Source organism: Crassostrea angulata, chromosome 10 (assembly GCF_025612915.1).
Source record: "Crassostrea angulata isolate pt1a10 chromosome 10, ASM2561291v2, whole genome shotgun sequence".
Taxonomy (NCBI): domain Eukaryota; kingdom Metazoa; phylum Mollusca; class Bivalvia; order Ostreida; family Ostreidae; genus Magallana; species Magallana angulata.
In genome coordinates this window covers 29,353,834-29,379,577 of record NC_069120.1, presented here as the reverse complement: position 1 = coordinate 29,379,577, position 25,744 = coordinate 29,353,834, and the positions used below count along the sequence as shown (strand labels likewise).

Below are 25,744 nucleotides of genomic sequence, written 5' to 3'. Positions count from 1 at the left end.
ATTTTTTTCGAGGGTGGTGTGTGTGTGGGGGGGGGGGGGGGGGAGGGGGGTAGTAAGAGTCTATCTAGATAAGACTAATGTTTCTGTGTGGGTGACAGCAGTTCCTTCCGTCCGACGGACAATTTATTCGTTAATATGTCTTTTACTAATTTTAAAACAATTTTTAAATGTCAATGAGTCCATGTCTGTGTTATGTTACATAACACTTACTCCGAAAAATAAATTGAGACATGCCATCGGATTAAAAGAGGAATTTGATAGCTTTACTTACATGTTATTAAATCCAAATATTCAAAAATATAATTTTAGTTAATTTGAAAACAAGTTTTCCTCGCGTCTAATGTAATCTGTCTTTATTTACCCAACTTTTTAAAAAAGCAGCAGGCTAAACTAGTGAGTAAACTTGTGTGACTTTTTTGACAGACTTCTACTATCATATTAACTGACACTGAATCAAAAATGTTTGGCAGACATTAGTCAAACAACATTTCAACAAAAATTAACTACCACAAGTAGTTTCATTATTTTGATTTTTTTTTGTGATTCCCAGCAGAGAATATACATATATGTCCAATACTGCATGAAAAGTTTTCGTTAAATCAGAGAAATGTTGCCTACAAAAAATATAGGAAATCAGTGCATAAAAAAATTAAATAATCATAATTTCATGTATATTTCCTATAAACCGTAGTGTGTGTGTGTGTGTGTGTGTGTGTGTGTGTGTGTGTGTGTGTGTGTGTGTGTGTATATATATATATATATATATATATATATATATATATATATATATATATATATATATTATTATTATTATTTTTTTTTTAAATTTTCTGTGCTCAATGCCGAGTCAATGCTCCTGCCGTCATACTCGCAAAAATGTACCAACAAACCATTTACATTACATAGTTTAAATGAATAGGATATTTTTCGCACTTTTACCAAAATCCCCGCTTTCTTGTTTTAATGATGAAATAATTAACATAGAAGAAATAACTTTTACTTTTGTCCCCAGCTGCTATACCCATATAAGACCAAAAAAAAAAAACCCAAAAAACAAAAGAAAACAAAACAACCCCCCCCCCCAAAAAAAAAAAAACAACAACATTTAATTCATTCGATTTTAAAGGATAATCGGATTTTCTTGAGTTTTCATCCGTTTCTCGTACCTTACTTCTAAACAATATTCAAATAGTGCAGTTCGAGTGGTCTTCTCTTTAATTTTTTTGAAATTTTTTTTTTATCATTATTTTAGATAGTGAATACAGGCTGCATTTTACAAAAGTCATTAAGGTTTTCAGTCTCCTGAAATAATTTTTCTAGAACAAAACATTTATAAAACCATATATTTACAACTATAATGTTAATTGTTAATTAATAAAGAATAGATTGAATTGAAAGTTGAATTTATTTATATAATTATATTTTATAGCCACCAGAATAAATAAATTGATTAATAAGCAATCATTAATTTGTCGTAAGTCGTAAGTTTTTTTTTTTATTTGCAACATTGTGTTTTCTCTGCTTGAGATCTTTATTTACACATTTACTGTACTTTTACCGAGTATTTATTTTCTATGTTGATATATATACAGTACAGTGCATTTTGATTCAATTTTTCGGCCGCAATAAGTTGTCTATAACTATTCAAACCCAATTTAAAATTGGAATATTGTAATTCATTACATAATGCTATATATGTCATTGTGATCAATGCATCGCTGTCACGTGTTTGTTTGTTTGTTTGTTTTATTATTCATTATCAATATTTTCATTTTATTGTTTGTTTCTTTAGGGAATCTTTGGGTTGGTTATTTAAAAATATATATATATATATAGCTGCTATTAAAATCAATGAGAAGGGTGGCTGCATGGTTAAATTAGCCTATAGTATCTATGCTATAATACAGCAATTGTAAATGTATAAAATCATCGAAGTTTAAAATGTTGATACTATACAAATATATAGTTTTCTTCTGCAGGTTACAGCTAGGGAGGCCTATTTCATTCTGGAAATCTCTCGCATGCTAAATTTATCTTGTTTGCGTCTTATTTCGTCAGAAACTTCGGGAACAGCCTAGAAGCGTCACACACAAAAGCTATATAAAGCGCCGACACGCTGAAGGACGGCTTATTTACTCTAAGAAGCGATAAAGAAGAACAATGTCCACAATTTCCAGGATTTGTCCAAGAGCTTTCGGAAGGGCCCAGTCCCTGTGTCGAGGATTTAGCAACCGAAATATCCCTGTCCACCGGCACAGCGCCCGGGATCACCAGCGAGTGGAACTTGCGCCATGGAACGACATCTTTTCTCCCTCCAGTATTCTTCCTGCATCCTTTACTTCTCGATTCCGGGACATTGAGAAAATGATGAGGGACATGGAGAATGTGCTCGAACATAAGTATCTGTCTTTCCCAGCCCGCGGAGAGGATTCCGAGGTATGTGAATGCACCCCCCCCCCCCCTCCAAGTTCATACATGACGAGACGTTTATATTGAACTGTTTACCGTTTTAGCGGTGCAAAAATTTTTATTAAGCATATCTACACGTGTCATGAAATAAAAGTAAATATGTGACTTGCTGTGTCTCGGAAATGCGTTCTACTCTTGATGCGCAAAAACGGTGTTTTCCTATAATCTATACGTCTATTTATAAAAAAAGGTAAATGACCTAGAACGACCTTTTTCAGTCGGGGAAAACAAAACAAGTCAAGTAGCTGAAGTAATGTCGTTTAGTTGAAAATTTAGAAAAACAATTTCATGTGATGATTTTACTACCCAACAGTAGATCCAAAGTACATATTTTGATAGTTTCGTTATTGTAAACAATTTGAAGATCATGCAGAATGGCGTCCTCGATCTATGCATGTAGGCCTACGAACTGCAATAGGCTTAACTTATATGGAAGCATCGATCAATATTCTCCGGGATTTTTTTAAATTAAAAGCAAAATTAGTTTGTGAAATTATCTTCAAATTCTAACCCCCCTTCAGAGTCAGTATATGCGTTGATGCATTATTTGAATTGAGAGAGACGCAGTTTTCAAGTTTACATTTTTGATGTCATGTGTCCTTGACTTAAAAAAGATAACCCTTGCATTTAAAAATACCACCGTTTGTAAACAAAATCTCATTGACCTTGCCCAAGTTTTGCAGGTAAACACAATATATTGAATTTTTTCTCTTCACCTGTAGGTACAAATCGGTGAAAACAAACTTAGAGTGAAACTGAGCGTGCATCAATTTAAACCAGAAGACATTACAGTGAAAATTGATAACAACAAACTTACAATCTCTGGAAAACACGAGAAGAAATCGGATGAGGGCCACAGTTATTTCGCACAGGAGTTCACTCAACAGTACACCATACCAGAAGTAAGGGCATAGTTTTGTTGCTTTTTTATTTATGAATTGCAATTTAAATTTCAAGCAATAAAAAAGTTTCTCATTTAACGATGCGTAATTTGCTTAACTTTTTAATCATGATATTTTTAATTTTGCAGGGTATTGACCAAGACAGTATCATCTCTACCTTCTCGGACGAAGGTGTTTTGTTAATTCAGGGAAAACCCAAGAACTCTGGAACGGGTGAACCCCGAGAAATCCCCATCGACAGGGGCAACAAAGCCTAAAGAGAGAGAATTCAGAGAATGGACTCGAATAATTCGATTTTTTTTTTCACGTGAACGTTTAGTGAAATTCCCTGGCCAAGTAGCAGGATAAATTTACTTACTGTCTAGATCTCAATAAAATTGGGATAAATTTGCACTTGTTTTTTTTTATTAATTTGTTATGGTAAAGACGTTTTAACAGGGAGAAAATTCATAACACACATGTACACACTACTGCTCATGCATTTTGTTGACCTTTTTGTTGTTTGAAATCTCTTCAGTGATGAACTCTACAGAGTTGTTCAAGACAAAATACGAATCGATAATGTTTATTCTACAGACTACATTTCAACAAAAAATGCTTTATTTGTTTATTCATTCGGTATATGAAGGTAGTGACATTGCAGAAAAAATACATAACCCGCTAACAGCGGGTTATGTAATTTGGTCTGCAATGATCACTACCTTCAGAGCGCAAATGAATCATCAAAGAAAACATTTTGTTGCTCATGTTAACATCTTTCTGTAAGCTAATTGATAAATTGATTAGGAAAAGTAAGTAAAATTCACTAAATAACTGTTAATGTACGTAAGTAAGTTAGCTGAAAGAAACAGCCAAATCGTCTCCTGTGAGACTTTGAGTCTGACATCGTCATGATTATTTCGTGCAGTCCGTGATTTTTCCTAGGTTGCTATAGGTTTGGACCAATCGATAAACAGGGCGTGTCGATATCTGTCCTGTCATTTTCTTGTCAGTTTCAGCCGCTGTAGATTTCGACCAATCGATAAATGGGGCGTGTAGATTTCAGTCTGGCTGTTTCTAAAGAGCTATGAATTGCCTTTAAGTTTCCGTAAGAAATACTGAGAATCATACTTGGTAGATGTAAATATATGTATTTGAAATCGAACAACAGGCTAAAAAGGTGAGACTTTTTTGCAGCACTGTTGTACATAGTGTATAATAAAAAGCAGATTTAATCAGCATAATTACAATTGTGCTATCAGCTTAATATATGAGTATGAATTTTTAAATTCATTGGAATCTCACTTCCCGCAGATATAGGATTATTTCGTAAACTTTTGACTGAACTTTCTAGTGAAACGTGAAGTAATCGAGGCTTAAACACGTGAGCTTGCTCACCTTTTACTTGCATTACGTCTTTTATTGTATTTAAAAGAAGAAAGAACACTGAATATTTTAGAGATCTGTTTTTTACTATTTCGAAAAATACATTAAAAAGTATTACACCGACAGACAATCATGCCCATATAAGTGATATAGAAACGGCCAGACTGAAATCTACACGCCCTGTTAAACGATTGGTCGAAACCTACAGCGACCTAAGGCAAATCACGGACTGCAGAAAATAATCATGATGATGTCAGACTCATTCTCACAGTAGACGATTTGGCTGTTTCTTTTAGCTAACACTTATGTACAATAACAGTAATTTAGTGAAATTTAATTACTTTTAATAATCGATTTATAATTAGTTAAAAGAAAGATGTTAATATAAACAATAAAATGCTTTCTTTAATGATTCATCCAGGTTATGAAGGTAGCAATCATTGCAGGAAAAAATTACATAACCCGCTAACGCTGCATGAATCGTCACAAAAGCATTTTATTGTTAAATTGTACATATTTCTTTTTAACAAGTAAATTATTGTTAATGTACATTAGTACGTTAGATAAAGGAAACAGCTAAATCGTCTACTATAGGAATTCGAGTCTGAAATCGGCATGATTATTTCGTGCAGTCCGTGATTTTTCCTAGTTGCTGAAAGTTTCAACCAAGCGATAAAAGGAGCCTGTTGATCTCAGTCATGACAGTTTTTACAAAGCTATGAATGTACAATCAATTTCCGTAAGAAATAGAGGGAATCATACTTGGTTGATGTAAATCTAAATCTTTAAATTTAAAATGCTAAATTTATGGGGATGAAAGTTCGCAGTGTAATTCAAAACGTAATATATATATATATATATATATATATATATATATATATATATATATATATATATATATATATATATATATATATATATATATATATACACACTAAGTTAATCATTGATTAACCGGTCCGAATGATGAAGTTTCAAACATTTATACATGTAGATTGGCAAGTTCGAATTTTAAATTGACCCCCCTTTTTTCTCTCTCTCTCTCTGAAAACAAATAAAATTATATTGAATTTATTTTATTAAAAATTTACCCATTTAAGCAGTAATAAAACAGCATTGAAACCGATATCAACAGAATTAACAATATATGCATTTCCTACGCTAAATATGTACTAGTCTTACACATGCGTGCAATAGCTGCAGCTATATCTATCAATACTACTTTATATACTAGTAACTATATACATGTGTATATCTATAAATGAACTAATGCTTCTTTATTTATCATTTTAAAACTACTTCAATGTTATTTTGCAGTGTGACGCCCAAGTCTTTAATATACAATTTATTATGTGGTTTTAATTTCTCGAAGGATTTACTGGCATTGTTAACTGTAACGCTAGTTATTTCTCTCTTCATGCCAAATATAGTCATACTTCCCACACGAATGCTGTCAACCATAGTTTCATTGTGGATGGTAATAGTCATTGAAAAATATGTGCCATTGAATTTAAATGACGACAAATAGAACTTCCCATTTTCCACGGTATCAATAGTATCTCCATCGTCCAGGAATAGTTTACCTTCTGCTTTTCCGTTTTCGTCCGGAATGATAATTATATCCATAGGATTCTTTCTTGCGACTTCGGTGTTAGCACCATATAACTGGGTTGGAATGATGTAACCTTCTCGAACAAAGACAGGAATTTTGTCTCGTGGAGCAGACACGGTCACTATCTTCTTATCCCCCTCACTGATAAGTTCACCGGATGTGAAGTCAAACCACCTACCCCCCGGAAAATATACATCCACCTCAATTTTCCCTGCGCTGAGAACGGGAGCGATCATAATGGCCGGTCCCCACATGAATTGAGTATCGATGTTGCGCAACTTGATGTCTTTTGGGAAATTTTGCATCATGGATCGGATCACCGTACCGCCATTAGAGTTAACCTCGTAAAACAAAGTGTATAGGTAAGGCAAGAGCGAATACCGCAAGTTCAAAGCTCGCCTGGCAGAGTCAGCATTTGCTGGACCAAAAATCGCAGGATCCTGATCTTTCGTGTTAATCGTATTGTGATTTCTAGAAAATGTGTAAAACGCCCCAAGTTGCATCCATCTTTCACAGAGTTCTGCAGAAGGATGTCCAAAAAATCCGCAGATGTCGGCTCCGATGTACGGAATACCAAAGAGGTTGAATTCCAGGAGTCCAATGATGGAGTCGTGCACATCAGGCCATTTACTGTCGTTATCACCTAGCCAGTGACCAGCGTATTTCCCACTTGATGGATAGGTAGACCGGGTTATGACAATACCTCTTTTGTTTCCTCCTGTAGCCTTCCTCAGTCCATACAGTGTTGGCTCCGTTTCGCTCCAACCATACAAACTATGGACATCATAGTGTTGGTAGGCGCCATCGTTTTGTAGCGCTACCATACATAGTGTTTTGTCTGACAAACGAGGCCCGAACACGCCTCTTGGTTTGTATGGAGGATCGTCCAGTTCAGAGGTTGGACACTTCAGAGACCAATAAGGCTTGTCCTTCTCTGGCCAATTAAATGGTCGTTCTTCGTTTGTTCCAAAGTTTGCTGGTTCGTTCATATCAATCCATAATCCATCAAATGACAAATTTGTATGATGTCTGACAATCAAATCTTTCCAATATTCACGTGTTTCATTTTTTAGGAAATCTGGGAAAACAACTTTTCCCTTTGGCCAAACATATCCAAGCATGTCCTGGCCGCTTCGGGTATCATTATTTAAAATAGGCCATTTAATGAACATTCTTCCTTTTCCAATATCATAAGGATAGTAATTTGTTTCATTGCTAATCAGAGCGGGATCAAGAATGATAATGAAATGCATATTTTGTTGTTGAAGTTCTTTAACATATCCTGATAAATTTTTAAAATTAACTTCATCAATGGTGAAGTCCTTCCGTTCATCCATATGATCTATGTCCGCATATTGTACATCTAGTGGAATGTCGTTGTCAACCATTCTCTTTGTTGCCGACTTTAGGTTGTCTAAAGTGTTGTATCCGTATCGACTTAACTGGAAGCCCAACGCCCAATATGGCGGCAGGTACGGTCGTCCAATTACCCCTGTGTACTCCTGAATTACATTTTCTGGACTTGATCCCATGAAGACATAAAAATCGAGAATGCCTCCAACGGTTCTATATGTAAGAGACGGCCGAGGACTGAACACCACCTCCATAGCGTTACTATTCAGCAACAGTACGCCATTCGAGTTCCCATCATCATCTTCCACACACATGTAAAATGGATGAACGCCATACAGGTTGGCGTAATCCCCCCAGTTGACGCCATTGTCACGAGAAAACATGGGCCACCGTTTGAAATTTAAGTTGTGTTGAAACGTAAAGTGACGGTTTTCGCCAATGCCGTATACGTATGATGAAGGGAGAATTGTGGATAATTGAAGAAACTGGTCGGCAAAGGTGAAACCTCCAATCGAAGTGTCGAAAATTGTTTTCTTGGTATCTTTTCTTATTACTTTAATATAAAAAGTGGAACTGCTACTATTTGAGTACTCTATTACATATTTCTGACTCGCCGGGGTGTGCGACTTGATGTTTCTGTTTATAGGAACCGGAACTTCATACCTGTTCTGTGAAGGGTCGTCAAATTTCAAACGGACAATATTTTCCGACAATTCCTGAATGCTTAGTCGTATCTTACGTAAATCACCTCCGAAGACGGACGATTTATTCTTCCATTGAAGATGAATTGTTTTACTATGAGATCCTGATGATTCGTTTAGGAATGTATAGCCATGATTTGTGTCATTTATAAAACATGCGGGCACGGAATTCTTATTTTCGATCCTATTCCATATGCAACCTCTGTTTCTGCACAGCATCATGTTTTGATTTTCATCTCCAGTAATATCTGGCAAGCAGTCAATTCTAGAAGCTTCGTCTTCTGTCGGTTTCATTTCCTTCCTGAACTCCAGGGCAAAGTCTTTTTGCAGAGAAATTCGCAAATTCTTTATCATTCTCATAGAACCCCCTTCAATGGTTAACTCCGAATTATTTCCTTGAATGTAAGCATATCTAAAACTATCTGGCAACCCCAGAACAACCACAGTGTCTATTGCCAAGTTCTGGACCAATTGGTCATACTTCTTCTGAATGCTCATACTGAGGATATCATTGCTGTATTGAAACTTGGAATAGAAATAATCGGACGGATCAATACTGTCTCCGTCGTCCCAGTATAAATCACCGCTGGCCGTTCGTCGTCGCCCATCGTAATTCAAGGCCACCAAAAGTGTGAACGGTTTGGTCCTACTCTCAGTAGTGGTGAGAGCCGAGGTCTGTTGTGGCAAGATAAATCCACCTCTAACATGCAGGCCAATTTTAGAATCTCCGTCCACTTCCTGGATGAGCTTTTGTCCTCCAATGTAGTGTTTGCCAGTGTAAAAATCGTACCAGTCACCGTTTGGCAGATAGAACGATAAGGTTGATTGATCTTCATACAGGATTGGTGAAATCAAGAGTGCTGGACCCCATAGAAACTGCGAGTCTATATCGTAAGTAAGTTTATCTCTAGGGAATTCGTGATGGAGAGGCCTCATCACTGTCCCACCAATACTATGAGATCTGAAAAACAAGGTATACAAGTACGGGAGTAAAGAGTAGCGGGTTTCCAATGCAATGCGTGATGCTTCTGCAACGTCTTCTCCAAAATAAGCCGGATCTTGAGGCTCGTAATTTATTCCATTATGATTTCTGCTGAAAGTGTAAAACGCTCCTAACTGCATCCATCTCTTGCAAAGTTGTGCAGAAGAGTTTCCAAAAAAGCCACAAATATCGGCTCCAATATAAGGTATACCGAAAAGGTTGAACTCCAAACTACCAATAATGGAGAGATGAATATCTGGCCACACAGCCGAGTTATCACCTAACCAGTGCCCTGCGTACTTTCCACTTCCGGGAAACGTCGAACGGGATATCATGATGCCTCTTTTGTTCGTAGCTTGTCTGAGACCATTCAGAGTCGAAGGAGATTGGCTCCACCCATATAAACTGTGTACATCATAGTGGTTGTACTCTCCGTTATTTCCTTGCTTTGCTACCATACATATCGTTTTGTCCGATATTCGTATCTTCCTGTCTTCTCTGTCGTATACAAAAGCCGCCATCGTCCGATACGGCGGGTCCTCCAGAGCCTCGCCTTCGTTGCATTTCAAACTCCAATACGGTTTAGCTCCTTGAGGCCAGTTCCATGGTTTTTCTTCGTTTGTTCCAAAGTTTGCTGGTTCGTTCATGTCAATCCAAAGTCCGTCAAAACTTATGTTGCTGTGATGGGACCTGATGAGCTCCTCCCACACCCGTTCTGTGGCGTTCTTGAAGAAATCAGGGAAAATTACCTTTCCTTCTGGCCATACCTTAATCAAAATTAAAAAAAAAATCTTACAGTTAAATGCTTTTCTGAATTTTTGAAAGACATTAAAAGAGTAAACATTCACTCTTCAGTTTTACGTACATATCCTAGAACTGCGCCATTATCACTGCTGTCATGGGGAATGCTGTAATTCTGAGGCCACATTATGCTTCCTCGGACTGCCTTTATTCTTTCGTAAGGTTCATAGCCAGACACGTTGCTTATTAAAGTTGGATCCTGAATGGACCAAAAATATGAATATGTAAATTGATGCAAAAGAATGAATGCGTTTTGTCCTATTCTCCCGTTTAAAACTAAACTAAAATATACACATTGCTAAAATTTCAAGGAAATGAACGCATCCCAACTTTTCTCTCATTCTTCAGACCTTACGTTTAAGAAGGATTCATGAAAGATTTAAATTTCTTTTCAACTAAAATTTAATTAAACTCTTTACCAAAATGATAATCGTTTTCATTCCTTTTTGCTGAAGTCCTTGAAAGTAGGCATTCAAACCAGGGAATCTATCGTGATCGATGGTGAAGTCCATCTGTTTATACATGTGGTCAATGTCTGCATACTGCACATCCTGTGAAGAGACCAATGCTTGTTTTTGAATGTGAAATAACGTTCAATAAACAGCAGAGGAATTCACCTTTACTTACAATGCATATTCACAATGTGTATGAATAGGCGTACATGTATTGTTGATATTGTTTTGATAGTGCCAAATCGATGCATCAATGGCACACAGAGTCAATGCATGAAATCATTTCATTTTTCCTTAAAACTATGTTTATTTCGTTACAAAATGGTCGACAGTGCATCTAACGTCTTCAGTACCTTAAAATTTAAGAAGTGGATGTTTTTGTTTTGTTTATTTACACTTCAACTCACGTGCGGTATGTTTGCCTTCCTCGTTCTGTTTACTGCTTCTTGCATCTTTTCTATACTGTTGTAACCATAGCGACACAGTTGGAAACCCAACGACCAGTATGGCGGTAAGTAAGGTCTTCCTATAGCCTAAAATCATATTAAAACTCGCCGGTCAGCATTTAAATTTACTTAAAATCAAGGCGCCAATAAATATATATTTTTTCAGTATTTTGTGTTACCTTATGATATTGTTGGACCACGTTTTCAGGTTCTGGTCCCATGAAGACATAGAAATCGAGTATGCCCCCGATAGTTCTGTAGATTAACATAGGGAGGGGAGTGAAAGCGTAATCTAAAAATATGATGTAATAGATAAGATCAATAATTTTAAACATTCATGCATGCAGAAAAAAATGTCAACCCTTAATTAATAAAATCACATAAAAACTATACCAAAAACATTATGCTGTTAAAATTTAGAGGGGTTAATGGGACTTGGTTTACCATACCTTGTGCATTACTGTTCAACAGCAAAATACCATGGGCCTGGCCATCTTCTTCCATACACATGTAGAACGGATGGACTCCATAATGGTTTTTAAAATTCTGAGAGAGAGGAAGAAATCGCTTTTAAAAGCTAAATGCAAGAGTTTTGGGTGCATTGTGCGCCAAAAGTCATTCAGTTTCGTCATCTTTTTTGTATACGCATGTTGAACATTGAGGAAATTACGATCAGAAATTAAAAAAAAATAAATGTATACGAAACCCCATAAAACCACACCTCTTGTCCCGTCCCCTCGTCTCGAGCAAACATAGGCCACTGCTTCCAATTCAAGTCGTGACGAAATTTACTATGGACATTCTCGCCAAATCCATACACATTCCTAGAGGGTAGTTTTGTGGCGATTTGTAGAAATTGGTTTTCAAATGTCAATCCTCCCACACTCGTATCCCAGCTGCAATAGTAATTTATTAAAATGTTAATCATTGTAATAATACATTATTACATTATGGCAATGTATGTAATGTATACGCCAATAAACTACAACTACTATTAAAATGGAAAACTTTTAAACATGTTTGTTAACAACTTATAAATGAAAAAGATTTATTTCAGAGAGATCTAAAAGTATGACACTGCATGCACTTTTTACCGCTGAGAGGGAAAAAAAGTTTTTAACAGCTTTTACATGCACTATGGGTAAAACAATGAATTCGCTGCTTTTATAATCCCTTTTTCATATACCTTCAAAAATGGAAAACCATGCAGACCGTTATATAACTACCAGTGCTTAATTTTGTACGTTTACGTAGGGTCGAGAGGGGGGTCTGGTCAATTCTAATTTACATAGTAAAATTATCGAAAATATGCCTCTGAGACCCCCCCCCCCTTCCGGCAAACTCTAATATCCTTCGGGGCCCCCTCCCTGGAAAATATAAAAAAATGTATTTCCTGATCCGCGTAATGTTTCATCAATGACTATTTAAACTATTGCTGAAAATTATATGTATTTAAATAATATAAATATAAGTATAATTTGGAATCATGTTTTTGAATATTATCAGGTGATCAAATATGGTCGGGCGTGATCAAATCTATCATAAAGCCCTCCTGACCGTATTTAATCACCTAATGATATTTAAAGAATGATCTCTTATTCCTTGGTATATTACTACAACATCTATTTCTTACATCACAGCCTTAGAGCTTCTTCTTATAATTTGGAAAGAGAATGTTTCATTATTGGTGATCTTCAGTTCGTATCTCGGTTCTGAACTAGGTTTGTGTGGAGTAATCCCCATGTTTAATGGAACAGTGTATCTGTTCTTTGATGGCACGTCAATCTACAATAGAGAAAAAATCTACCTCAGTGTCCGTACTTCTTTTTCTCTACTCAGTACCTCTTTGGTATATTTACACACGCATGTTCACATTCTCAATAAATGAATTGAAAAAAAATAAGCTAAAATCAGCATTTTAACTTGTAAGCTTGTGATTAAGACGAAACCTTAAAACGGAAAATATCATCTCCATAGCTTTCGATCTCGAAGTGAAGATCCATGATTGGGGCTCCGAACGGGGTCTTTCCCCTCAACTTCAAAGGTACTATCCAGCCATTATCCTTGTTATTCACACGTCCTGACACACTGTATCCGTACCCTGTCATAGGAAAGTAACAATCTGGGGCCTCAGACGGGGTGGGGTCGTACACACAACCCCTGCTCTGACATTTCTCTTTGGTTAATTTTTCGTATTTTCCCAACCGTTCCGGAAAACAGTCAATTCTTTGGAGATCGTCGAATTTTCCACTCCTGGTCATCAAATTAAAGCCACGTGTCATTTGTTAATTTATTTCGTTGATTATATAATTTTAATGAATTTCAAATAAAAACAGAATTATAATTTTTGTAGTTAAAAAATTGTTGTTTTAATTAATACTTACATCCATTTCATTTCAAATTCTTCTGACAAGGAGTGGGACAAATTGTCTATGATCAGTTTATTTCCCTTAGAAATGAAAAATAAAAAGTAAAATTAGATTACAGAAATGATCCGCATTATAGCGAGAAAAAATAATGTCGATAATTACTTAATTAAACTGGTCAGCGCGAAACATAAAAACCTCTTGTTTGAAGCTGGATATTTGTTCACTGTTGTCCTTTAAAACCAGGCTGACGTTTTCTTGGATTCCCCAGATTTCCATTTTATCAATAACAACACCTTCTTTGATTGATGACGGGTTTCCTCCTTCAATGTTGTAAGTGAATGTTGACTAGAATTGGAAAAAAATAGTCATGCTGCGTTTTATGTACATTAACTTTATTTCTGACAGTAAGCTAAAAGCTTTGTATTACAAAAATTTAAAAATCCAAATTTTAACAATATCATAATAACTGAAATGTTTGGAAGCTTAATAGGTTTACCTGTCTAACTTTCATGGACACAAGCAAATATTCACTTCTCTCAATGGTCTCTGAAATATGAAGAACATTTAGTCAATCTATTCTTGTGCAATTAAGATACATTGCGCCCAATGTGAATTTTCACGTAAAAACAAAAAAGGACCATACACTTGAACTTGACACCAAAGTTCCATGTATATATTAAATATTTTGCAAAATTATAATGTAAATACTTTGCATTTCTATCGGATTTATGGTAGAAGCAGATGTCTATAGACTATAGCATGTTATGATACACACCTATAGAAACTCCATCATCCCAAAATAAACTTCCTTCTGCGCTTCCATCGCTGTCCAGTGCCATTATCAAGGACAATGGATTCTTTCGACTGAAAAATATCAAAGCACTGAAAGTACTAGTACTGATGGGAGTTAATTTTATATTGTTATAAAAGGAAAAAACTCAGGGAGTCGATATGTAGGATTAAAAAAAAAATAAAACAACATAAATTGCATGCCTTACGCGGGGGTACGCTTTTGCTTATTCTTCGTTATAATTAAACCAATGTACATACTCCATTTTTTATTGTTTTTTTTTTTTTGGGGGGGGGGTTACATTCATTTGTGACGTTGGCATTTTGGAAAAACTCAATCATGGAATCAATTTTTTCTTTTAAACTATACAAGCAACTTTTTTTGTAACGAAGCATTTCTTTTAAACCATAAACATGTATAAAGACATATTAATAAAAATCTTTAAGAATTACACGTATTTCCTGCAAGTTGTGACATTTTCTCTCTAACTTGATTGACGAATATTGTTGTAAACAGTTACATGTACATGGATGTTACCTTTTCGCTGTTGTTGTTGAAGGCGTCTGTTGAGGGATGATAGATCCGCCCCTGATGGACAGTGGGATCTTAGCCTCTAGGTTTACATTCTCTGTGTATTTTTTACCAGTGCTCTGCATTGAACTTCCCTAAAAAAAAAATAGCCAGTGAAAGGGTGAGCGAATCATTTTAGTGGAAAACAAAGTTATAAAATTCAAATGATGCTTGATCTGTGATGCGAATGAAAAAAAATATCAATATGAATACAATATTCAGAATATAAAGTTTAATTGAATTAAGGGGGCTGGGTGATCAAAAGTTTTCGCCCTCGTTGCCTATGGGCGAATTTAGAATTTAATAAAGAGTAGGCGAATTTTAATGTCTCTAAATATCTCTCTTTAACACAGGCAAAATTGACACTAGGAAGATAACTCGGTATGTGGTATTAATCAAAACTTTTTAAATTTCGAGCTGCGGAAAAGCGATTTCTAGCTAAAAGTTAGGTCCAGTTTGGTTTAAGTGAAAACAAGAGGCGCATGGGCCACATCGCTCACCTGAGGAACAATAGGTATGATAAAATCAGCTTAATGGAGTCATAATACAAACTATCTGGACAATGTACAATAATACATGTTGATCCTGTATAAATAAAATCCATTTTCCCCTGGATATTCTTATGTTTATAATCATTAGTCCCTTTTCTAACAGGATGACTTTATAGTCATATCATATGTTGAGTATTGCAGTTCTCAAAAAGATCCTTAACAATTGTTTATATAAGGGATATAAACGTACATAAACTCTGAACCTTCTTGTGAGGCCTAAGAATTGTCCTGGGGCCAAAGTCTTAACAATTATAAAGAATCATCTGGCTGATTAGTTTCTGAGAAGAAGATTTTTAAAGATTTACCATATATATTCCTTTGTTAAACTTTGACCCCCCCCATTGTGGCCCCACCCTACCCCTGGGGATCATGATTTTCACAACTATGAATCTACACTACCTGATGATGCTTTCACACAAGTGTCAGCTTTACTGGCTGATTAGTTTCTGAGAAGAAGATTTTTAAAGATTTACTTTATATATTCCTATGTTAAACTTCGACACCCCATTGTGGCCCCACCCTACCCCCGGGGATCATGATTTTCACAACTATCAATTTACACTTATTGAGGATGCTTCCACACAAGTTTCAGCTTTACTGGCTGATTAGTTTCTGAGAAGAAGATTTTTAAAGATTTACTGTATATATTCCTATGTAAAACTTCGATCCCCCATTGTGGCCCCACCCTACCCCCGGGGATCATGATTTTCACAACTATCAATTTACACTTATTGAGGATGCTTCCACACAAGTTTCAGCTTTCCTGGCTGATTAGTTTCTGAGAAGAAGATTTTTAAAGATTTACTGTATATGTTCCTATGTAAAACTTCGATCCCCCATTGTGGCCCCACCCTACCCCCGGGGATCATGATTTTCACAACTATCAATTTACACTTATTGAGGATGCTTCCACACAAGTTTCAGCTTTACTGGCTGATTAGTTTCTTAGAAGAAAATTTTTAAAGATTTACTCTATATATTCCTATGTAAAATTTCGACCCCAAATTGTGGCCCCACCCTACCTTCGGGGGTCATGATTTTCATAAATTAGAATCTACACTACCTGAGGATGCTTCCACACAAGTTTCAGCTTTCCTGATCTTATGGTTCATGAGAAGAAGATTTTTAAAGATTTACTTTATATATTCCTATGTAAAACTTCGACCCCCCATTGTGGCCCCACCCTACCCCCGGGGGTCATGATTTTCACAAATAAGAATCTACACTACCTGATGATGCTTCCACACAAGTTTCAGCTTTCCTGGTCTTATGGTTCATGAGAAGAAGATTTTTGAAAATTTCTCGAAAATTTTCATAAATTCCTAATTATCTCCCTTTGCAAAAGGGCGTGATCCTTAATTTTCACAAATTTAAATCCCCTTATGCTAAGGAAGCTTTGAGCCAAGTTTGGTTGAAATTGGCCCAGTGGTTCTTGAGAAGATGTTGAAAATGTGAAAAGTTTACAGACAGACGGACGGACGGACAGACGGACAGACAGACAGACAGACAGACGACAGACAAAATGTGATCAGAATAGCTCACTTGAGCTTCAGCTCAGGTGAGCTAAAAATGATACTCACGTTGTAATAATTGTACCATATTCCTGCGGGCAAGTAATAAGTGATGCTTTGGGCACCCTGTTCAAATAAATGTCTTTTCAATGATTGATTTAATGCATAGAAAAATACTGAGCACAAAATAATACATTTAAATGCACATACCTCATATAAAACAGGGGAGATGAGTAGTGAGCTACCCCAGAGAAATTGTTCAGATATCTCCATTGTGTATTTATCGTTTGTGAATCTGTAAAATTATCATTTTCATTAAAACATGACCGTTTAATTGAACACAATATATACGAATTACAGAATTAGTAATAAACTTTTAATGAGCAAAATAATGAGAGGTATAGTATTTCAACTAATAATGTACAAATAAATTATTGATAAATTGAATGAACAAATTATTAAATATAACGCTGTTTTAATGAAGCAGATGATGTAATGGCAAAGACGCAATAATTATTTAAATTTGAAATATTTCCCAAACATTTTATTTGGTTGATTTGAAATTTATTTAAAAGAACTATAGTTTACAGAATAAGAAAGATCTGTGAAACCTACTCATGATGAAGAGGTCGAACCACTGTGTTCCCGTGCACGTGAGCATAATAGAACAACGTGTACAAATACGGCAAGAGTTGATAACGCGTTTCCAGTGCCTCACGTGACGCTCTGCTCACGCGCTCACCAAGGGCTGCTGGATCTTGCTCCTATTTGCGAGAAAGTACAAACTAGCAATCTACAAAGCACTTATACAAACAATATTTCATTTGGAATAACATGTTTTTTTTTTAAATTACAATAAAAGCGTTATTTGAATTTTATAGGTTCATAAACCATTTGCAAAACGAATTTATTTTTTAGTTCAAAGTTAAACTTTCGGGCAAAAACTAAAAAAATTGTTGCTGGACAAAGATCGTAATAACTGAGAACATACAATGTTTCCTATTCCGTTGTGGTTTCGGGCGTACGGATAAAATGCTCCAAGCTGCATCCACCTGAGACACAACTCCTCTGTGGTGTCGCGGTTAAAGCCGCAAATGTCTGCACCAATCTATTAGAGAGAAAAACCCATCAATCTACAAAAAAATTTAAATTCAGAGAGAGAGAAAGAAGAGAGAGAGAGAGAGAGAGAGAGAGAGAGAGAGAGAGAGAGAGAGAGAGAGAGAGAGAGAGAGAGAGGCTTACATATGGTATTCCAAAAAGATTAAATTCCAACATTCCTGAAAGAAAAGAATTTTGCTGTAAGTCAAGATGAGCCAAAAATATTCAGTGAATTTGCGATTAAGTCTCCTGGGAATTTTCTCTACCTATGATAGAGTTCCTCATGGACAGCCAGGAGCTGTCATTGTCACCCAGCCAGTGACCTCCGTATTTCCCGCTTCCTGGAAACGTTGACCTCGTGATCACCACGCCGCGTTCTTTAGACGCTTCGCGGATAGCCCTGATAAATTTTAAGAAACGTATGCGTGAAATGCAACTTAAAGATGATCTTAAAGTTTCGTTAGCATAGTTATAAACACTATTTTTTGTCTTTGAATTAAGGGTTTTTTCTCGCAGCAATTGTTTTGGTGATATTAAGAGGTGGTGTTAGTTTATATTAGCTTATATAGCTAATGTTAATTAGGTATAGATCTTAAAAAGTAAACATGATATTTGTTTTCCCAGAAGATATTTCTGTTGCAAAGAGTGTAGTAATGATGTTTTTTTTTACTCCAGAGTGGGCTGGGTCTGGCTCCATCCATACAGACTGTGGACATTGTAATGCTGTAGATCGTTCTTGTCGCCATGCCGTGACGTCATACAAATGGTCTTCTCCGACAGACGCTTCTTCTTGTTCGTTTCATCGTGCACAAAAGCTGCCACTGGATGAAAAACAAAATTAAACGTAAAATAAAGTACCATGCTCAGTACATAATACTACATATACTAGACTTTTGAGAACCCACGTACAATATTTGAACTTGTGTCACTCGAGTTATTTCTTTTAAGAATTCTACCCATTTTTTGCTAATTAATCTGCTATGTGTTACATCTATACCAAGAAAAAAAACCCCTCTAATAATGCCCAATATCTCTTTTGTGAACTTACTGGAAATTACTGATTTTATTTCAAAGAGGTAACATCTTACTGGTTCTGTAAGGAGGATCCTCCAGCGGGGAATCCGGACAATGAAGACTCCAGGTAGGTTCGTTAGGGGGGTAATTCCAGGGCTTCTCTTCATTGGTTCCAAAATTAGCCGGCTCGTTCATATCCTTAAAAACACAATTCAGTATCGAAAAGGAAAATTGGTTTCCAACTGTTTTTTTAAAGAAAATAATCATTTGTTTTCTGCGTTTGAAGAAAAAAATACTGCAAGCGTGTTCAGTGATGAATTTTAGAGAGAAAAAATATAAAAGATATGTAGCACAAATACCGGTATAATAATTTCGGTTATTTACGCGGTTGATTTATTTTCATATTTTTGCTCTCTTCACAATCGTATCACAATCGCAAGCAACAACTTACGATCCAAAGACCGTCCATGACCAGTCGCTGCTCCCTATGATCCCTGATCAGCTGTTTCCACAAGTCCTTGGTCGCCGTCTTAAAAAAGTCCGGGAACACGACTTGTCCGTTGGGCCATACCTTTGAGTAATTTCAAATGTTTTCAAACAACTGAATTATACCACAAACACTAAAGTTATAGCAATTTCGTTTTGGGATTATATTTTTGCCCCCAAAATCTTATTAATTCTTTCAATGACAAAAAAAAAATCTTAAAAGGTATAGTATATATTTCTGTTATTTTTAGTTGCGTGTTAAAAACTGTTCCGATGCTACTATCAAAGTATAAATAGTTTTTTGTCATTACTTGTACAATACTGATTGCTTCGGGTTTTTTTTTTAAATTTTCGTTTTGTTACATTCTGTTTTGATATTCTTGTCTAAAAGGTTGAACGTGGAAGCAGTGTGCCTTACATAGCCCAGTAAGGCCCCCGTTGGATCCTTGTACCGCTCGCCTCCTGTCTCGGTTCCCCACATCACGGCCCCCTTCACGTCACTCAGCTTTTTGTAGGGCTCGTAGGTTGGGTCTGAGCGCAGTAATGCAGGATCCTATAATTATTATATTCCATTTTTATTACGTTAGCTTAATGCATTTTTTCATTACATAACTGAACAGATATTTATTTATTGAAACAATATTTTTTTTCATTTTTTAAAAAACGATTTCTAGAAATCACATGTGGGAACAGGGTTTTGAGATGGATTGCTCTGTTAAATCGCATTATGAATCTCATCACTAAATACTCCAGTAATCTGTTTTATCCTTTGAAAATCTTTTGAACTTACTTGGTGAATTTAAATTCACATTTTTCTTCAAAAGCATTACATACAATATCGAGGAATATCTTCAGTGAAAAAGTTCAAATAAGAACAAATCAAGTTGAAAAACCTGAGCAATCGAAACGAAATTTTCAGTTTGCAATTTACAAGTGGCCCTCTGTATGATTTATTTCTTCACATAAAAAATGAGCCTTTGGTACAATTACAAATGATTAAAATGCTAACCAACCAATATGATAATGGTTCGCATTCCTTGGCTTCGAAGTTCGTCAAAGTACTCCTTAAGTCCATTGAAGTTCACCGGGTCAATGGTGAAGTCTTTGCGTTCATCCATGTGGTCTATATCGGCATATTGAACATCCTGAAAAACCCCACACAGATCAAAGTCATTGACTAATTTATTGTGGCTTTATAACTTGGTAGGTATTTACCTCGTTCTTCAAAACCTTTGTTTGGTTTGTTTTATAAAAGAAAGAAATCAATGACACTAACCCGGAAGTCTTTACATATATGATGACGTAGACATTCAATCGAGTAAATTATATTTTCTAAATTGGTACATGTAATTTTAAAGCATCATTCTTAAGTATATGTCTCTTCATAGAAAATTATGTAAGGTGAAAAATACATGCTCTCACACTCTCAATATATTTCTGAGATGGAATAGACTTAGGCTGAAGGGTAAGGAATTCTACTAATATGCGAGAGAAAAAATTATACTCGTCGGCACATTTTAAGTACATTAATTCTTTAGACTCATTTTATAAACATGTGTTAAAATTTGAACAATTTGTGAAGGCCTTTTGACGATATGATGGTATTAAGGGTCACTAATAATCTTATATATTTTATATAATCTCTCATTTAGGACTTTCTAATGATTGTCAACTTGTATGCCCTCTGGGCCAAAAATTGGAAATAAACTGTCTTATCTTATCTTTTCTATACTCGTTGTATATACCCGGTATGTATAACTACACACCGTCGACGTTGGGTGTCCTGTATATAATGTTGTACTCACCAACGGTATACTAGCGTTCCTTGTTCTCTCCACTGCTCTCTTCATATTCTGTAAGCTATTATAGCCGTAACGACAGAGCTGGAAGCCCAGGGACCAGTAGGGAGGGAGAAATGGGCGCCCCACCGCCTGCAAGACAGAAAGATAGAAATGCATAATGATATACTAGTATACAATATATGCATAATTTCAATTTTGTGTGATTAAGTTTATTTTTCTTCAATTTCTTCATTTTAATTTGGGGTATTCGGTTGCTATATCAGTGGCTATATTTTTAACTACATTTTAAAAATTTTGTTTCAAAACATTCTTATATTTCATGTATAAACTAAAATACGTTGTTGATATCTGTTTTGATTTCTACCCCCCCCCCCCCCCACCCCCCTTTAACTACATATGCGCTGCGGAGCAATAAAAAAAATTGTTTGTTTATCATAAACAGATTATTGGGGAAAAAAATTCATAAAACAGTTTGACCTGTGTGTATTGTTGAATGACATTTTCAGGCGTGGGTCCCAGAAAGACGTAGAAATCTAGAACTCCGCCTATAGTTCTGTAGGTCAGCATCGGGAGTGGCGTGAACGCGTAATCTACGGAGAAGAAAAATTAATACGTTTAAATTTCAACAACTGATAAACATCGCACCCAAATCATAAATAAAAACTTGTTTGGAAATTTTTTTATTCCTGCATGACCAGTCAACAGCATAAAAATCCCTCTTTCCCGCCTTATACCGGACGGTTTACCTTGCGCATTGCTGTTTAGCAGAAGGACTCCATGCGTATTGCCATCTTCCTCTACACAGGTGTAAAATGGATGGACGCCATACAGGTTGAAATGGTGCTATTGATAAATAAAAGTTATATACCTTTAAACTGTGAGCAATTAGAACTAACAATTTACCTAGTGAGTTTGGGGTGGGGGTACATGTACATTTTAATTCACCAATTAAAACCATGTAATTTTTTATACAAGGTCAAAGACGACAAAATAATGCGTCATAAAATTTAGGATCGTCATGACACGACCATTACTCAAAAGTAAAATTGCAAAAGAATATACGATAAATTTGATATCTTATGCAAGAGCACGCAAAATGGAATATAATTTAATTTGTAGGTATTCACACTCAGCTTAAACAATTTTGAACCTTTGATTTTGAAAACAGATTTTAAAAATTCAGTATATCAGTTACTCTGAAAAAAGATATAATCAATCATTGGGTAATTGTCGGTTGCACAACAGCCTTTAGTACAATTTGTGTACATTGCATAATGAGTAGTTGTGGTTAAAAAAATTAACTTTACGCAAACAGCGCCTAACAGTCGAGGAACAAAATCCAACAAGGTTCACTTTTTGCACTGATAACGAAGTTGTCTAAAAATAAACATTGTACACTAATGAAAAGAAAACTCCTAAATTTTCCGTGAGGTTAATTTTGTAATTGTATATGGGGTGATTTTGGATTGAATACAAGCCGGTAATTCATGTCCCATGTGAAATGAGATTAGTGAAATAAACTCATCACGGATTCAGCGAAAATTAAGACCATTGAAATAAACTTTAATTATTTCGATTGTTAAAAATAAATTAAAAGTCGATTTGATCAATACGATCTGACGTCCTAAACCATTTTTTCACATATTCGTGTACACTGTGCTTAAACGATTGATATTATATTCATGTTTTAACAGGAAATCGTACTTACACGTTGTTTTGAATTTTTTTTTACTTTATGCGACTACTTGGTTAGTCATATGCATTGTGCTGCAAAACACTTTTAAAGGCATTTCTCTTACGTCTTGTGGTAAGATTTATGACTGTAATACAAATAAACGCTAAAAATCAATTTATATGGATATCTCTGAGAGAGAGAGAGAGAGAGAGAGAGAGAGAGAGAGAGAGAGAGAGAGAGAGAGAGAGAGAGAAACAGACAGATAAACTGGTAAAACAGACATACAATTCCACCAGTGGCTTGATCGCGTGAGAACATAGGCCACTGTTGGTAATTCATATTGTGTTTGAAGGACTGGTGGACATTTTCTCCGAATCCGAACACATTTGAGCTGGGTAGGCGGGTTGAGAACTGGAGAAACTGGTCAGTTAGAGAAAGCCCGCCAACAGACGTGTCCAATCTATGAGGAAAAATGGTTATATTAGACAATTCAATAGAAAAGACGTTTTCATAGCACAGAGAGAGAGAGAGAGAGAGAGAGAGAGAGAGAGAGAGAGAGAGAGAGAGAGTTTTATATGTTGCATGTATGATTGTATGGTAGAATTGATATCCAAGTAGCCCTCAGATACTTACAATACAGTGCCTGTGGACTTTCTGATTAATTTGAAAGCAAATGTGTCTTTGTCCACGATTTTGAATTCATATTTCGGATCGCTGGCTTTCTTTGGGGGTGTGTTGATCGGCAGGGGAACGTTGTAGCGCTGGGATTTGTTGTCTTCAAACTGGTTAGGTAAAAAAAGCGTCTAAATCTTATAGCTTCATAAAAATTAAAATACATAATTTTATATGTAGTTTGATATTAATTTTTTAAGGAAATATTCTTGTGTGTACTATTCTATTAGTTAAGCATTTATGTACATTTATGTACATGCAATATATTTCTTAGAATGGTATTGCAAAACAAATAAAAACAAACACCTGAATGAAATATTTGCACACTCTTTTAACATTTTTGACACTATCTAAGATAAAATCGATTTATTTTTGAACCAACAGTTCTGATGACTACAAATATAGTTCAATAATCACATTGAAGATCTTTCGTTGCAAAGAAGACCTAGACAGGTGTGTATTTGCTCTGTATGAGGTCCTTATGACCAAGTATGGGTAAACATTCCCCCCTCTTCAAAAAAAAAAGGTAACTTTTCTAACACTCCAGTTTGTTAATATAATCATATTTTTTTTTCGATTTAATTAAAAAAAATGTCCCCCCAACCACCCCCAATGAATTGCATAAATAAATTACCTTTATTCTGACAAGATTATCTCCCCTTTCTTCTACTACGACCACGGGCTCTTTGAAATCTGGACTTGTAAAAGGGCTCTTCCCTCTTTTCCGTAGATAGTACCGGGTTGCAGAAACGGTTATCGTTTCTTGTACAACGGAATATCCGTATTCCGAATTATCCGGGTAAACACAACTCTGGTTCGACTGTTCCTGTACGAAGACGCAGTTCCGTCGCTCGCATTCTTCTTTCGTAAGTTTCATAAATTTTCCCCGCGCCTCGGGTAGACAGTCTATTCGTTGGTGAAGCTCGGCCGGTATGGCCGGTATAGGTGCCGGTGTAGGGAGGGTTTTGGGACCGTCCTGTCGTTTGTCCGGCTGTTGAACTAGATAGACGATCGGAGTGATGATACAGGCGAGGACAACAATCACAAGAAGCGTGATCCCCACCCTCTCTTTGCTGCAGCGATTTCCTGCCATTTTGTCGTCTGCTTGGGTGTCGGTGCCCCCTCCGTCTCTCGGTGACCGAGTATTTTGTGGTAGTGCACACAAACGTCCTTCGCCTTCAGGATTATTTTATTTGTTTAGTATGGATGATATCAACCGGGGAATTCGCAGTCTTATCAATATTTTGACACTTCCTTTTCAAGAGAGACCCGTTGTTTCGGTATATAATGATAATCTACGCAGTGTAATTTATTGAATCGAGTGTGCATTGCGTGTTATATTTTTAAGTAAAAAATAGAGAACAGGTCTTATATAATATTAAGGGATTTTTCATACCTTCAAAGTGTTAGTCATTATTAGACAACACAAAATATTCTGCGAGTTAGGCATATATACGGTGTAAACACGATGCCTCGCTCACTCGACCATGAAACGCAAAACAGAAACAGGTGTGCTGTATAAAGCATTCCTCTTCTCCCTGTGTTCTGCTTATCTGCATTCATTTGTTCTGCAGTATATTGACTACTAGCATTATAGTCTACTCCATATCCTCTTAATATTACTGATAGTATAATGGTAATGAAATTGAAAATAAATCTAAAACAGCAAATTATTTTTTTAACCTATTAAAAAGGGATAAAACCTTTACAATGTATTAAACGGTATTATACTAGTATTTAAACTGACACTCTAAAAGTCAGACATTTCGTATTCATATCATATTCATATTCAATAACGTTTTTCTGAACTGAGCGTCGTGTTATAATTTTGTATAAAATGGTTGTTGGCAATAAACAAACATGAAAAGGAGTGTCAATTGTCGTGTTTCACTAAAGACGACTGCGTCAAGTTTATTTTTTTAAAGGACGAAAAAAAAACCCAGTATTGTGCCGAGCAAGCGTTTTACAAATGCAAAATATCAAAAAGTGAGTTACGTAACTTGTATGGTCTTTACGTTAATAGAACTTATTCTGAGGGACATCGGTCTTTAAATTTATAATGTGAAATTATCTACCTTAATACCATACCTCGGTTTCCATGAAAGTTAAAATCAATTTTGTTG

At 35.8% G+C, this 25,744-nt stretch overlaps 2 protein-coding genes across 2 annotated transcripts; one reads left to right on the top strand and one right to left on the bottom strand.

Moving 5' to 3' along the window:
- Positions 1-2,094: 2,094 nt before the first annotated feature.
- LOC128167115 (heat shock protein hsp-16.2-like) lies at positions 2,095-3,764 on the top strand. The gene is made up of 3 exons (XM_052832653.1): positions 2,095-2,436; positions 3,192-3,371; positions 3,500-3,764. Exons 1-3 carry the CDS (start codon positions 2,161-2,163, stop codon positions 3,626-3,628), a joined length of 585 nt encoding a protein of 194 aa, XP_052688613.1. The 5' UTR covers positions 2,095-2,160; the 3' UTR covers positions 3,629-3,764.
- Positions 3,765-5,791: 2,027 nt separating this feature from the next.
- LOC128166467 (maltase-glucoamylase-like) lies at positions 5,792-24,891 on the bottom strand. Its single transcript, XM_052831646.1, has 31 exons — positions 24,256-24,891; positions 23,583-23,731; positions 23,235-23,409; positions 22,021-22,117; positions 21,752-21,864; positions 21,278-21,403; positions 20,486-20,617; positions 19,891-20,025; positions 19,438-19,557; positions 19,061-19,184; positions 18,643-18,793; positions 18,239-18,372; positions 18,117-18,151; positions 17,866-17,982; positions 17,490-17,638; positions 17,085-17,169; positions 16,944-17,000; positions 14,780-14,907; positions 14,228-14,316; positions 13,949-13,998; positions 13,648-13,797; positions 13,468-13,532; positions 13,033-13,336; positions 12,717-12,868; positions 11,805-11,979; positions 11,533-11,629; positions 11,263-11,375; positions 11,045-11,170; positions 10,605-10,736; positions 10,250-10,384; positions 5,792-10,151 (listed from the first exon to the last, which is right to left on the bottom strand). Exons 1-31 carry the CDS (start codon positions 24,712-24,714, stop codon positions 6,021-6,023), a joined length of 8,205 nt encoding a protein of 2,734 aa, XP_052687606.1. The 5' UTR covers positions 24,715-24,891; the 3' UTR covers positions 5,792-6,020.
- Positions 24,892-25,744: the final 853 nt, after the last annotated feature.

Coding starts and splice junctions, on each gene's coding strand:
- LOC128167115 (XM_052832653.1), top strand. CDS start 2,161: ATGTCCACAATTTCCAGGATTTGTCCAAGAGCTTTCGGAAGGGCCCAG. Junction 2,437..3,191: donor CCCGCGGAGAGGATTCCGAG/GTATGTGAATGC, acceptor CTTCACCTGTAG/GTACAAATCGGTGAAAACAA. Junction 3,372..3,499: donor AACAGTACACCATACCAGAA/GTAAGGGCATAG, acceptor TTAATTTTGCAG/GGTATTGACCAAGACAGTAT.
- LOC128166467 (XM_052831646.1), bottom strand. CDS start 24,714: ATGGCAGGAAATCGCTGCAGCAAAGAGAGGGTGGGGATCACGCTTCTT. Junction 21,865..22,020: donor GCTAAACAGCAATGCGCAAG/GTAAACCGTCCG, acceptor TCTTCTCCGTAG/ATTACGCGTTCACGCCACTC. Junction 14,317..14,779: donor TCAACAACAACAGCGAAAAG/GTAACATCCATG, acceptor GATATTTTTCAG/TCGAAAGAATCCATTGTCCT.